This window comes from Ylistrum balloti, unplaced genomic scaffold (genome assembly GCF_031769215.1).
Source record: "Ylistrum balloti isolate Yb309-2 unplaced genomic scaffold, AGI_CSIRO_Ybal_v1 Utg372288, whole genome shotgun sequence".
NCBI lineage: Eukaryota > Metazoa > Mollusca > Bivalvia > Pectinida > Pectinidae > Ylistrum > Ylistrum balloti.
Window position 1 is genome coordinate 62,977 of NW_026783064.1, and position 16,304 is coordinate 79,280.

General features: G+C 34.1%; 2 protein-coding genes across 2 annotated transcripts; both read left to right on the forward strand.

The window, feature by feature from the left end:
• The first annotated feature begins 906 nt into the window (after positions 1-906).
• Positions 907-5,899, forward strand: LOC132564459 (uncharacterized). The gene is made up of 8 exons (XM_060229111.1): positions 907-1,071; positions 1,712-1,833; positions 3,012-3,078; positions 3,439-3,549; positions 4,201-4,300; positions 4,979-5,067; positions 5,275-5,385; positions 5,723-5,899. The coding sequence occupies exons 1-8, from the start codon at positions 907-909 to the stop codon at positions 5,897-5,899; spliced, it is 942 nt and encodes a 313-aa protein (XP_060085094.1).
• A 2,218-nt stretch (positions 5,900-8,117) lies between these two features.
• On the forward strand, positions 8,118-11,650 carry LOC132564460 (uncharacterized). Its single transcript, XM_060229113.1, has 8 exons — positions 8,118-8,291; positions 8,514-8,632; positions 8,801-8,867; positions 9,152-9,262; positions 9,928-10,027; positions 10,564-10,652; positions 10,824-10,934; positions 11,474-11,650. The coding sequence occupies exons 1-8, from the start codon at positions 8,118-8,120 to the stop codon at positions 11,648-11,650; spliced, it is 948 nt and encodes a 315-aa protein (XP_060085096.1).
• The last annotated feature ends 4,654 nt before the right edge of the window (positions 11,651-16,304 follow it).

Genomic DNA, 16,304 nt, shown 5'->3' on the forward strand with positions numbered 1-16,304 from the left:
CAGGTTTAAGACATGATATATTTTGAATTACAAACCACATTAGAGGAACTATTTATCTGTCGATTCAGATCACTCCTAATGAGACACCATGAAGGACTTGTTGACAATCACAGGTTTCTCGAGTCGTTTCGCTGATGGAATTGGTAACCTTGATTTTAGGTGGACGTTTTGAAAGATTAGGCTAGCACCTATGCCAGAGACCATGTAGATGTATTGATAAAAGTATTTTACAAATCAAAAGTTTTTAAAAAAGTTGCTTTGGGACTGTTGCTTTGCTGCGCACTCGTGAAAGATACTAAAATACAAGACATATATATTTGTTATTATTGAAGACATTATTAAATATCCTCTATATATTTTGTTTATAGTCGTGCATAGAAACAGCAATTGGTTGGCAATACCAGTATCACCAGACAATTAATAAAGGTAGCCTATGTTATTTGTTGATATTAATGCGACATGTTAAAAGAACTTTTGTTTTATTCATTACTTTAATAAAGTTCTCCATCTTTAAAAATCAACATTTTTTCTAGAAGACGTGTTTTGCAATACATTGACCGGGAAAAAAGATATTGTCATAAGAAGCAAGTGATGAAACAGTTTTAAATTTGTCATCTTGACCCATAATGACATGACTGATATTGTAGATCATACACTGCTAGGATGTAGAGGACCAAAATGCAGTATGCATATGCATAGTCTCTATAAATAGCGTTTGGTCTCAAACGGAGTTGTCTTACCTGTTAGGTGGCACTAGCTGTTAATTGCGTAGACACGTAAACAGGTAAAGCATATTTGTTGTTTGCGATTTGTATTGAGGTATTTGTTAGAAAGATATATAATCTTATTTAATTCTTTATCGTTTATTTGAAAACAATCCGGTTTGTATCAGTTATCATGACAACGATGACAGAAATCCCGGTGGTGGACATGTCTCTGTACAGAATGGACACTGTCAGAGAAGAAGAGGTGGACACTGAGGCTATTCAGTCTGTCGGAAACGCCATATGTTGGGCCTTCAGGAATCTTGGCTTCTGTTATATTAAAAATCATGGCATGCAACAATCATTGGTATGTATAATTATAGGTTTTTGGTTTTCAATGAAAACTTGTAAATTGCAAGAGTCTGATGGGCAAGGCAATTATTTCCACAAAAATGTGTTTTTATATCAAAATAGTTCATGTATGACATATGTTTAAAAGAGTGTAAAATTTATTGATATCACATGTTTGTATTCACTTAATGAAAGTGAATATCTTTATTACGTTATTAACTAAGAATTACAGTTCATTATTTATGTGAGCTTATGTCCTAACAATGAGTGCTTTCATCAATGTAAAATCTTGTTTACGTGGGACTCATTTTTTTAATATGCAGTTTCGCTGGCATTTGATTTCGACGATAAATCTTTATCACAGTTTTCCATAGTATTAGAATCAAAGTCAACATTCATCATTTTATCATATCGTAGACAGTAAATTCGGGGATTGAGAGTACCCACGAAATCAACGAAAATAAATTCCTCATTAAAATTAACAATGTTAAAGTATTTGCACATTTGGAGACCATTAGATATTCTCTTAATACTCCGGGTTTTTAATTATCATGGTATGTCTTGAAAAAAGTCAGATAAATTTCTGAGTATTGATGAAAACTTTTGAGCCTTTTGTCCACCAGTAAAGATGTTAAGCTTCGCGTCTTATTTTCCAGATCCACAAAATGTTTGCCATGAGTAAAACTTTCTTTGAAATGCCAATTGAGTACAAAAACAATTACCGACGTCAGCCCTTTACCAATTCACTTGCTGGATGGATTCCTCGATATACTGAAAGGTAGCTAATTATCACGCAAGCAAGTCTTAAATTTAGGGTTATCCGAACTTTTGCGTTCTTATACATGCTTTTAAGGTGACTGTGCCATCACAGCCACTCTTTGTTGATTAAACACGTTTGCATGATATCCTACTCGGTCACATTATACTGACTACAATAACACCTCAGTGCTCACTGACCTCTTGGGGCTGAACCCAATAATCAGCTTTGCTTGGATAAAAATTCAGCGCTTGAGAAACGACATACCTTGCTATGGCAAATAATGAAAACCAATAACCAAGATGAACACGTTGGAAACTATTAACCTTCCTTTCTAGGATGGAAAGGTTTGGTGAAAATTTAGCCTTCTTCGCTTTGGCAGAACATGAACATTTGGTAAATCCATAGCCGTCCTCGGTTGGGTGGTGCCTTAACCTGTAGGAAAACCATATCCTTCCTCGCGTGGGTGGGACCTGAACATGTGGGACACTCATATCCTTCTTTGCTTAGGTGGGGCCTTAACACAAGGAAAAACCTATAGCCAAGTGCTAATTGCAAAGTGAAACTATAGGGAGAAATACAAAAATAAGGGGGAAAGAGAGGGGGAAAAGTTTAGTCTGAAAATGACAGCAGCGATACTTCTTATGCGCTGATTCCATGTCTGTATGATAAAGCATCATGGTATATATGGTTCTGCTGATTACAATGCTTATAGATGCATCCTGTTGGTGTACTTTCCTTTAGATGATAGTTCTTCGTTAACATTGAATCATTTATTGAGTTAACGATATGATATAACGTTGATATGGTGCGTAATTAGTGGTATGGTCAAATTAATATAGTTTTAATTTGACTACAAATGCTCGCAGTCAAATAGACAGTACAATTTACAGTACAAATAATCGTTGTCTGCACTATAAATGCTGACATACAGACTTCGAATGTTCATGGGTTACCGTGATGGCCATGAATGATCGTTTATATCTTCGTTTCAGCCACCGCACAAGATGTTTTACGTTATCCTGCACCTACTGTCAAATTTGTGAAAACTTTGTGCAAAATAATAAGTTTGTGGTATGCAACCCTTTAGATATAATCCTGTATGGTATAGAGTTTAGCCCTGTCCACATCATATATTTCTGTATTATTTAATCACATGATATACAGCACGTAATCCAAACTCTGGTTGTGTTATACAGTTTGAATCCAGAACGGCCTGGAGACTACAAAGAGGCTTTCAACTACACACCTGTTGATGGCACTGAGGTAAGAATCACCGTGTGCATATTTAAATGTGATGTCAAAGTCAAATGACCGACTCATGATATAAAGTAAATACAAATTAAAACTATATGTAACAATTGTGAAGTAGTCACGCCGGGGATTTTATTATATTTTATGTAGACATCCAACAACATTCATCGTGTAAATACAGCCCTGCTTGTATCTAATTTTTCAAAATCTAGGATCGGATCATCAGAAGATGTTTACTTGTATATTGATTAAGACAAAAGGTCTGGTCCTTCAGGAGTGGCTCGATTTAAAGAATTATGACTTAAATTACAGGAAATATACTAGTAAACGCGTTGTGCAATATTTAAAAATGTCCATGCCTGTATGTTTTAGATGTTACCAGATTTGGAAGACTTCGAAATCACCATAAAAGATTTCCGTGCCTCCTGTCATACTTTATCTCTTAGGATACTTGACTTGATGTCAGTAGGCCTAGACTTAGAGGTTAGTCAAGTTAACATGTAACTAAATTTTCGTGTACGTTTTCTTTTAGCGAAATGTTACCTTACGTTGTAGAGACGTTTTCTGGAGAAAACAGTTCCATGTAGTTTATCATGCGTCTTGTGAGCTGATCTTTTAGACCTCTAGAAGATGGGATGTTAGATGTCTATATCTACGGTAAGGTTTAACTAGAAAATCCTGTTTCGAAATAACTTATCTTTGGTGATACCACTTATTGTATATTTTCAGTTATTTTTTTTTTTTTTTTTTGTATTTTGTCTACATTTTTGTCATGTAATGTTTTAAAACGTTCGAATAGTGGCACGGTCCAGAATATACATGTGTACTTGACGTTGTTCTTTGATTATTGAACATATGATGATAACGAAATTTATTGAATGATGGGGTTCGATCACTTTGCATTCTCCTCCTAGGATCAACATTTAGACCTTTAGTATCACTGATGAGTTTGGAAGATCTAAATACTGTATGACGCAGTTTATTCATTGTCTTGCTCTGTTCTATTTAACTCCGAATTTATATTAATAGGTGCTATTCACTTGTGTGTCTTTTGTACAACTCTCTTAATTATCAGGTATATCAAATCACCAATAGAACGTAATAGTTTACAACTGGTCTCTTCTTGCCTTACAGGACAAGTCCTTTTTACGAAAATGTCATGCATATTTTGGACAAAAAGGAAATTCGTCGGTATTGAAGACGATATTCTATCCAGCGTTACCTCTTGATGAAGGTATCAAGAAAGAAAACAATGTTCATAATTATACAGCAGTCATAATTCGGAAAAAACTGACACAAGCACGTCCTTGTTAACCACTAAGAAAAATGCAAAACATACTGATGATCCTGACGTTCTTTTAAAATTACTATCAGATATATGAAAATGACGAAAATTTCCGAATGATAGGGTTAGTGCATGTCCAATCTAGATTTTGACATGTTTTCGATTGCTTTGGTTTTTCCCAGTTGCAAGATTTGGAGTCCTTAGCATCACTGACAGGACGAATAGGCTGTATGCTGTAGTATAATTCATTGTTTGGCTCTACTGCATCTTATCTAAAATTGTACTATATGGTGCTATATACATTGTGTCTTTTGTACAATATTATTATATTTTTTCATTTAAATGTTTTTAACATGTGTTTCCTGTGTAGAATTCCAAACTAACTATTTTAAGAAATATTTTTCCGTGGAGGTTTGATACAATGTGAAGAACGTCCTAAGATAAATTTTTATGTTACAAACGTAACTCGATAGATTTTCCGGTGAATAACTTCACTTGACACTTTCACTGTGAAGAGTTTTTCTAGACACATTTTACTGTGAAGAACACCAATATATGTATATGTTATAATATATTCTAGTGTAGATCATCATTAGCTATATTGACTCGTACAATAATTACATAAAGGTATCAAACCGAACCAATTACGGTGTGGAGAACATTCAGACTACGGATCCCTTACACTGCTGTTTCAGGACGATGCAGGTGGTCTAGAGGTAGGTTGTATATGAAGACAATGATATGACATAGGGATATTTTTTTATCTTTTATAGAATTGTATGTCATTTCTCCCGCGCAATCTGCAAATTGATTAACTTGATTAAAGTTTTTTAAAAGTATATTTCATAGAAAGCAGTTGTTCATGCAATTAAATTAACGACTTATGTAACTCAATATTTTTAAAGTTTACTTTGTTTAAATAGGTGGCCAATTTCGATGGAGAATACATACCAGCAAACCCGATCCCAGGAACAATATTGATCAATATTGGAGACTTGATGCAGAGGTGGACTTCCGACAAACTTATCGCCACTGTAAATGATCAGATATATATGATGCCTAATTCCCTCCTTTCCTTCTACTTTAATTTGAAAACATGAAAATGTTATGTTTAAACCTCAATTTAGTATGTGCGTTTTTTCAGGAATAGACGCGTAACCTTTAAAAAAACTGCTTTTATTACTGCCTGATAGATGTACCCAGTCCGTGTACAGTAACAAAGACCTCTGTGCAAAGTTATGGAAAACTGCACCTTTGTTATTGCGTTAAATTGTGAAGCAAATAGTTAAGGTACCATTTCAACATAGTTTATTTTAATTACAAACATACTGTTTTCGTTATTTTGAAATGCAAACTTTTGTCTATTTTTAGAAACATAGGGTGGTGATTCCTGAGGAAGAGTTAAGAAAGAGAATGAATCGTCAATCTATTGCATTCTTTATCCAACCTGACGATGAAGTGATAATCCGGAGCTTGGACAAGTCTGATAAATATAAACCAATTCAAAGTTTACAGTACCTACTGGATCGTCTGGGACGTACATACTGATTGGTCCTCATGATTAATGATTGCACAGGCACTTTCGACTTTAATCCGTTCATGTATCCTGATTGGTGATACATAAGAACAACTATGCCTGATTTGCGATAGTTATGATTTAATGAATCGTTCTTGCAGTTCTCAAAGTATGATTGTTAATGAGCTCCACGGGAAAACCGCTCCCATTATCATATTAGTATATATATTTATATATACATCAAGAAAATACGAACATGTCAGCATAATAATCTAAGACAAAATACGAACAAAAGAAATTAAAATGTTCACACTTATCATACAGCTTAGTAGAAAGCCGACCATGTTAGTTACATTGTAGGAAGATATCGAGATAAGCGGCTAATGAAGAAGTCTGTCATCTCCTTGATACGATAATTGTGGTCAACACATATCTTGTTACTGAAGAAAAATAAGACGTCATCAATATGTCTAGAAGTGAATTCAAATGACTTTGCATGTAGTCTTTCCACCACACCCGAAGACGATGTTTCCAAACAGAAACTCGAGCACTTTGATGATTATTTCTATAAGATATATCTGTTGGTCAATTCTGCACATTATGTCCAATAAATACAATGATAAAATATGTCGTTGTTAATCATTGATAATATTGAGGTAAAAATATACCTGAACATTTTAAAAAATATTGCATAAGTAAAAATGTCCCCTGTAAAAATTGTATTTATTATTTCAATATTACAAACCGCTTGTCTGTAGCAGTTTTGTGTTTCTCAGAAAACTGAGAAACGAATCGGTCTGTGATGTCATTGCTGTGTCCTTGGACATGCAATTAAGCCTAATTGCTAGATTACATGCGACGGGCCTCTCATATGTTGGTCGGCTAACTAGCCACCAGTTACTACATGAATTTCTTGCTTCAAAATGTCTTTAGAATAACTGATAGAATCATGTCACACAAACATGTGGTTATTGTATATTTTATTTCTTCAATTCTCGCTAAACTCGTGTTTTTGACACTTTTGCAAAATAATTTGCTCGCGTGAATACAATACCATATACGACAACCACTCGATGTATAACCTCTGCTTAATGTTGTGTTTATCAGTGTATACATATAGGTTATAGTTTTCCACAACTGATATGAATTATCAAGACGTCAGATGATGTCGAAATAACTTTCAATGAATAACGTATGACATCTCAGTATTATAGTAGTTATGTGTGTTGTGGATACATCATTTGTTGTGACAACGAATGGTTATCTACACCAGTTTAGCAGACATATAATACATGGCGCGTGTGTGCAGCGGGGGGGAGGGGGTGGTGTATGTGAAGGTGTGAGACTTTCTTATATATTTGTTTTATTCACATGAATGACTTTGACAGTCGGATGGAGAGAACGAACGAACGAACGATATGAAAAATCATTCGATAAAGTAGAGTAAACATTATTCCAAAGTGACTTTTAATAATTTTTTGGGAAAAAATCACTCTTTCATGAAAAATCCTGAATGTTCGGTTCCATTTCATTTGAGATTTATGAAACTTATGATAAATTTTACCCTCGTTTATCAACAATCCATGGCCATGTTTGATATCTTATATGAAATTTACACTCATGTAGCATAATTCGTTATCAGTGATAATATCACTGCAGATTAATATGTGTATCATAGAGAACATCACGGCACGTTGTACAGGTTTGTTAACTTTGTGATTTCTTATACATTACAAAATAATAAGAAATCATTTGATCTAAATTGTGTACAAGGAATCCTCTCTGATAGATAGCTCCAGGGTTTCGGTGTTTTGACGCTAAAGAAGCAAATAATTTCTTGAATATTTTAGGGGTCACAATAGCTCAGTCGTTTAGATCGTTGGCCTACGTGACTTCAAGTGAAGATTTCAGGTACGTATTTCGAAGATTCTAACCTGTGGCCGTTTGTGTTTCACTAGTCTGTTCTGACATGTTTGCGCACTTGGAAAAGAAACTTTAGCCTTATTGTTTTGGATGGCATACAACAGGCCTCCTGTATGTTGTTCAGTGAGGTAGCCACCAACCACTACGCCTCAAATTGGCCCTGGTTGTTCACGAGGCGATAAATACCACAACCAAAAACAAACGACATATTTTTTAATACTTGATACCAACTGTAGTGTAGGATTTTGTCATTAATTACTGCTTGTATATACAAATTCTCTTATTAAACAAAAGGAACATTTAACACAAAGGATTCCATCGGCTGCCATGGCGAATATGACAACTGTCCCAATAGTTGACATAACCGGATACGGCCTTGACGTAGTCAATGAGGACAAGGTGGACACAGAGACTGTCCGTTACATGGCAGATGATATATGCAGGGCAATGAGAGATATCGGTTTCTGTTATATCAAAAACCATGGAATTCCTCAATCTAAGGTACGTCATATTTGTTGAACATAGGGAAAATTCAAATATAGAAAATGTATTCTGGTCGCTTTTGCTGTCATTGCATTTCATATCCATGATATCGTTAGAATATTATTAACATATATCTATCTATCTATCTATCTATCTATCTATCTATCTATCTATGTAATCAATAATCTTTCTTTTTATACAATATGCATCAACTTACCAATGTAACATTTAATTATATAGATTGATCAAATGAATACAGTGGCGATGGAATTCTTTGACAAACCAGTTGAGTACAAAAATGCTTATCAGAGACGACATATTACTGGCATCCATGGATGGGCACCTCGAGATATGGAAACGTAAGAAATTCACAGTTATCCCTAAATATACCTTGAAAAGACGAAGAAATTTAATTTAGAGAAATAACAAGTATACATTTTGTTATTTTCTAAGGCCGTTTGTCGTGTTGGTTTTTTTGGTCTCTTGTTTTTTCGTTAATGTATATGTTGGCTTATTGTTTTCTTGAGGTTAAATCCAGACCGACCCAGTGACTTTAAAGAAGCGTTTAACTTCACACCGATGGACGCCGATGGGGTAAGGAAAATATCTTAACTTCAACACTCCAGACCACTCACTGACTAGTCTCAGAAGAAGAAGCAGTTAATTCATTATCATTTAATATTGAATTAAACCATTGTGATATATAAAAACCGTTAGATAAAATGGCAGCTTTCGTTTAAATTTGTCCTCCAAATTTTTGTCATTAAATTATATCAAATTGTAAGTTTATAAAGTTATGTGATAAAAAAGTATCTTAAATTATTTGAAATGAAAACTCACTTTTTCAAATCAATAATTATTTTCTTCTTCGCCTTTAGAGGTTCCCTGACGTCCAAGACTTTGAAGTAACAATGACAGATTTTCTTCTTATTTGTCACAAAATGACTCTTAGAATACTAGACCTGATGTCAATCGGCCTACATTTAGAGGTAAGGTGCATGCAATATAGCTTACATTGTTTACGTCCGTAGGACATCGTCCTAGTTTCTCATATCAGCATAATGATAGTCCGGAGTTAGTTTCAATTTTCAGATTAAGCAATTGAGCAAACCAACTGACTCTGCATCGGAAAAAACAGAGATAACGAAGAAGTTCATTTAGAAGAGGAAAGGAAAACATCCTATAGTTTGCGATATCAAATAAATAGTTTCAAAATGCTCATTTCTATATCAATAAAACTATTATTTTCTGCGGACAGGGAAAATTTCGACTCAGTTCAGCTTTCACCTTTTTCTCTTTCTATCAATAGGGCGATAAGTAAAACGTGAACCTACATTTGACATTAAGTCATGTTTATCAGAGAAAATTAAGCTCTGCGCGAAAATAGCAAAATTTATTTCAGGACGAAAATAACCCTTGGCGTATATTTCCATATATATCTATTTTTTGGAAAACATTCATTGATCGATGAATGAATTAGATATTAAACAGTCATCAATGTGATAACATGATACCAAATATATAAAAACCATCGAGTAAATGTTCACTTCGTTGATATTTTGTCCTCGTTATGTCGATGTTCCGTTCGAATTACGATTTAGTTAAATGCATTATTCCCGTTTGAAAAACGTATTATATGTACCATTGCTTTCAGGACAGACAATTCCTCCGAAAATGCCATAAAGCTATTGGTCAGAAAAATAGTACTACAACACTGAGGGTCAATTTTTACCCAGCATTACCGTCTGACGAAGGTATGAAATAAATTAAATAGAGAAAGAATACACAAAAATTTCGCAGGAAAAGCGTTAATAAAAGTCAGGAAAGATTAATCAACTATATAATACGTGTGATGAATAAAATTTCCTCATTATGAATTTTTCCGTCAAGCCCAATCTTTTACATGTTGCAGGTGATTCGATATCCTAAAGCGTGTTCATAATTTTACAATTTTCGCGCAAAATGTCTGGGGAGACGATGATCTCATTGAGGAATATTTCCTATTATAACTTTGCTGTGGGATAAGAATTCGGACGTGTTCATTAGTATGCAAGGTAGATCCGTTGTTGTTTAGCCTTTTCACATGTGGGAACAAAACATTACTTAATTTGAATGTCCAAGATTTACATGGCAGGTAACTTTTATGAAACAGAAGACGCTTATCCTTCCGGCACTCTTTATTCTCCTAGGACTTTTTCAGCAACATCTGTGTAAATACTTCTTTTGTTCATATTTTGTTACAATCTCATCGAATTAAATTTTGGTAACACTGCGTACGTCCTTCTTGTAGATATGAAACCGAACCAGGTTCGATGTGGAGAACACTCGGACTACGGTTCCCTCACACTACTGTTTCAGGACGACGTTGGAGGACTAGAGGTATTTATGTTGGTTTTTTTTAAACAAAATTTCAGCTTAATTAGCTTTGATCAAGTACTGACAGATAAACATTGAGAAGAAACGTGAAAAATGAAAAAATGAAGTTATTTGCTTCGAGTTTCCATTTTTTATTTTCTTTATTTGAGGTCAAATATTATTTTTCATCGACAGGTACGTAACGTTGAAGGCGAATATATTCCAGCTCCCCCAATTCCTGGTACAGTGCTTATCAACCTCGGAGATATGATGCAGAGATGGACCGCTGATGAACTCCTTGCCACAGTAAGTTCATTGAGATCAATTTTTTTTATTCAATTCAAGCAAGAAACTGCTTATGACCTATTAAAATACAGAGTTAATGTTTCCACATACACTGAAAATTTATGATATAAATCTGCTAATACAGTGATTATGAAATTATTTTATCAATCTCTATTCTTAATTCAATGTTAGTGGTTTCGATGGAAGCACTTTTTTCACTGTAGGGGAGGGGCGGAAAGAACCTGCAGTTATTTTTTCTTTTTCCTGCCCGATTTGGATTTGAATATCCGTCGCTTTAAACAGAGACGATGTTATGCGCAAAGAAATATGCACCCGACCATCGATCGTTGCCTAATCCTCTCAAAATGCATGTCTGTTGTATTCTTTTAACAATTCTGAAATGAAAAAAGACGATGAACTAAATTTTGAAAGTTTGACTGATAGGAATTGCATCATTTTGGGGTACATTTCTGAAAAAGGGGATGAAATGTGAATATATTTTACTGTGTAATAGTAATATCAAAATATGTAATTAATATATTGGTCACTTTATTTCACAGAAGCACAGAGTGTTGATCCCCGATGATGAGATGACAAGGAGAAAGAGTCGTCAGTCTATCGCCTTCTTCGCAGTACCTGATAATGATGTGATGATAGAATGTCTGGACAAATCCGATAAATACGAACCCATCTCGAGTCTGCAGTTCATACAAGAGAGAATAGCACCAACATATTGACAATACACATTTAAAATACATATCATACACTACCAAATGACGAGTTAGAGTTGAAAACCTCAAGAAAAACAACATATTTAGCTGCATCCAAGAAGGTATCCATTTATTTGTATTCCATCGTATATACTCGCAATCCTGCGATTTAATTTTTTGTAAATATTAGATATCATGTTTCTTTCGGCATAGACTGTGTATGTATGGCAATGTTTTGGAAGTTGTCGACAACTGACGGATAAACCGGCGATAGTATTGGTGAAGATAACAAGGAAGTGTTAAGATTGTTACAATGATGTCATTGGGATAAACATGTATGCTCTTTCTATGAGCGGTATGAGTCTGTACATGTTTGGTGTTGGTGTTTTTTAATATGACATTATTTAATAATTGATAAATATTTACATCGCGAATGTTATGGTCATTGAAGCATAAGACTCTTTTTCTCCCGGAACACCTGGTCTTACTTTATCTAAAGCCTATGTGTATATAATTTCATCGAATTTGAGTTCGAATTAAGTCTATTATGTTGACGTGTAAGTATTTTCTTTATTATTCAAATTCGTTACCATGTCATTTGTAATGTCATTTAGTATGAACTTTGTATGCTTCCGTGAAATGAAGGCATGGTGAGAATATTGTATGCATTGTCTGATTAATCCTTATTCACTAATGTGTGTCGTTGCAGGTATATTGTAAATATTGTTATTTTCGAAGCAACCTGTCCCTTTATCATGATACAAATATTACATAAATAACATCACATACATAGAACATGAAACAAATGCAAAGTTAGGGACAATACGGGCAAAAACAAAGACAGGGACAAAGTAGAAAAAAAAAAACAAAAAAAAAAACAGACGAACAATAATTTACTGGATCACAACATAGGTTATCATGCGTATTACTCAGTGTGAAAATAATCTAGTAAGTAATATCGACGGTACGGTTCAACATTGGTGTCAGTGTCACTTTGTATATTGTCATACATTATACAAGTTTGTAAAGGTTAGTCTGACAGTATACTTATCTAACTTTATAAACATTGAGTCCAAATGATAAGATAACCTCCGAATGAACAATGATAACCATTAAAAAGGCTGTGCAGTCAATACGAAAGGGGAGATAATAAAAAAATAATGATTTCATGATACATAATGTTTTTCTCTTACTGAAACGTGTAACTTCTTATCATGGTCCAGTGCAAACATATCATATATTGTGGCAGGATGATTTTTAAATTTCCAGATCAGGAAAGATATTTTTCTTCGACATTTCTTGTAAAACGTTTGTTATCTTCTCAAGAAGCTCACGTCGTCTACCAAACGACACATTTCTGCATACCATATTTACCATGATGTACACCGATTATATTGGAATTATTTGGCTGAAAACTCCTTATTTTTGTGAATTGTTGTGTTTTTAATATTTACACAGAGAAATGTCTTTTTTCCTATTTTTTTCTTCTCCCTTTCCTTTAGCTTCTGGTTCCCCTACCCCCAACTTTATCCCCATATCAAATAGAGTTTGTTCTAAGTAACAAGCACTTTGTAAATCATTTGACATGCCAGGACACAGCAGCCTGAATTATGCAATTCACACTTGCTTCATTTGTTAATCCTGTTCAATATGCTCAATCCTTTCAAAACATTTTTTTTTTGTTGAAATCGATTTATAATAATAATTTTGAAACCAAAAACCGTTCTGAAACTCGGCCTTACTTCTGAAACAGTGTTTTCAAAGGAAAGGAGTGGTATTGCTCGAAATAATCGTCTCGCTCGTGCTTGATGTTCTAGAAAACTGAAAGAAAGTGATCGCATAATCTGTTCATCCATTATGTAACATGTTTTGTAATGTTTCTTGTTTCGTGCGTTTCCGCGTGTTTTAATCAATCTAAAGTAGCCACCTTTCCCTTCGTATTCAGTATACAGGATTGTGAAATCTTTTGATCTTCCGGTTGTGTCTATCAGGATTATTGATTTTTAAAGTCCTTTTAATTCCAGAAGACGGGACATATTTTAAGTGAATAACAACTTTCATGTGCTAATGCTTAAATTAAATCACTTATCAGATGCTTTTAGAGAATAAAGCACATATCAGTTAATGGTTGAATGCAAATTTCATGGATATATTGTGTGTACTATGTTCCATTCTACATTAAGACGAAAAATTATATAACATCATACAAACATTATGTAACATCAAGGTCAACAATAAAGAGATGAATATAAGTATGTTGCGTGTATATTTAAATTATTGATTTCCATCTTAGTTTCATAGTAAAACTTTCTTCTGACTCTAAATGGTCTTCACATTTAACTCTTGTCAAAACTGTTTTGTGAGAAACAGCATCTCCGTTTTTTTAATTCTTTCTGAAAGATTTGTTTTGATAAAATTAAGTTTGGTGTTTTCGATATTGGAAATCAAGTAATACTCTCGTGGTATTATTACTTTGTCATAAATTTTGAAGTAAAAATCAATCATCCCAGGACATTTAGCAAATGGATTTCCAAGACATGACAAGGTACGGCCTTGACGTGGTCAATGAGAACGAGGTGGACACACAGACTCTCTGTTCCATGGCCAAAGACATCTTTTGGGCAATGAGGGATGTTTGTTTTTGTTACATAAAAAACATGGGATTCTCGAGTCTTTGGTAAATTCCATTTCCACCAAAAAAAGTGGGGAGTGAAAAGAGTATATTTTTGTGCAGTACATGTAAGGATATGTGCATTGACAATCTACCCTAGATCACTTCGGATATTCCTCAGTTGCCTCCTTGGCTTCAAAGTTGAGGCCCTAAACATCACAAAGGAGTTTCCGAACAGCTGTATGATGCAGTTTAATTCATGGTTTTGGCTCTTCTTTTTCCAACTCTAAATTAGTGTGAAAAGAGCTATCCACTTGTGTCTCTTTTCTAGGATCACTGGTTTTAAATCTAGGTCCTTAATATCACTGGCGCGTCCTAGAAGGACAAAATAGCCAACGATATGTATCTAATTCTCAATTTGCGTGAAATGGTGGTCTTCAAATTTTTGTGTGTTCTTTATACAATCTTTGTAGATAGGAAAGTTTGGACATTAAAGTGATATAATATGAAGCATCTCTCTTTAACATTATAAATAAAAACCAAACAAGTAAACATGGCGTCTTAGACTTTCTTTGAGAAACCAGTTGAGTACAAAATCGTTTATCAACGTCAGCCTACTGGCATCCATAGGTGGTGCCCCAAGGAGACAGATAGGTAAGAAATACAACTATTTGGAGACAGGAATATCAATTAAAAGATGTAATATATCATGATTATTTTTGATCAATTTATGTAAAGATTCATCTTTTATCACACCATTGTGTTCATAAGTTTCTTTTTATATGCACTCAATGTTTAAATATGGCCAAATCCTGATCGACCAGGTGACTACAAAGAGACATTTAACTACACTCCGTTGGACGCAGGCAAGGTAAACGTTTCACACAATTATTAACAAGGATGAAGATAGTATTTTATCATAACCTGCTTCGATCATTTGCATGGCTCAGAATATGCACAAGTGATCCATGTTCTTTTGAAATAATTTCATATCGAAAACTTCAAAATGGATCGAAGTTCGGGATTAATTCGTCTCCACATCATGGTTTTAACATTTATTTCGATCAAATAGAGTTTTCCTCTGTCGCCTCTTACGTTTGAAAAACTATACTATAGTATTACCGACGAGTCCTAGAAAGACGACACAGCTGTATTGATGTAGTGAATGTTATTATTGTCGGCTTAACTGTATCTAATTCTATATATTTAAAAGGCGATATTCACTTTTTGTATTATCTTATAATGCTATAAAACTCAAAGGCCTTTTACTACTACAGCTTTCAAATCAAAATCTGAGAATTAGTTTCTAGTTAATACTTTGCATATTCTGAGATTTATGATTATTCCATATCTTTTTGTAAGTCATCCCTGACACTGAGGATTTCGGAATAACCATGAAAAAAGTCCAAGCGGTTTGTCATCAACTGTCTCTAAGAATATTTGACTTGATATCAATCGACTTTGATTTAGAGGTAAGGTCGTTCTTGCAATAAATACATTGTGTCCATGCAATGCAGTTTGGTATAGTGTATATTATATCTTTGAGTATCTTAGGTCGGATGATGTAGTGATGGACACGATGGACAAACAACAATAGTACAACTTAACTTCCGCGTAAAAATACACCTAAATATTTTTAAAAGTAAATGTAGATATGTGTCATGGTGATTACAGACATAACGCAGGAGATATGTTCATCAGTCCGATATCATAATAATAATTGATAACATTCATAGTAAAATGATTTTAAAATTAATATAAAAAATGTAATTTTGGGGAAGGAATGTTTCGAGGACGCAGTAATATAAAAATTGTAATTTTTGAGGGACTTTTTTGCCTCCGTGAAAACAGTATATGTCTTGGGGTATCGTCGCAGGCTGTTGGCGGGAGCTGCGTTTTAATACAGAAGATATCAATAAATCTAGGAAATGTTATCAATATATAACCGACACATTTCTATATCCAGTCAGTTTGGTAATAACATTATATTTCATCATAGAAATGAATGTTTATTTATGCTAGTTTTTTTTAGGACAGACAGTTTCTGAGAAAATGTCACAAAACCACGCG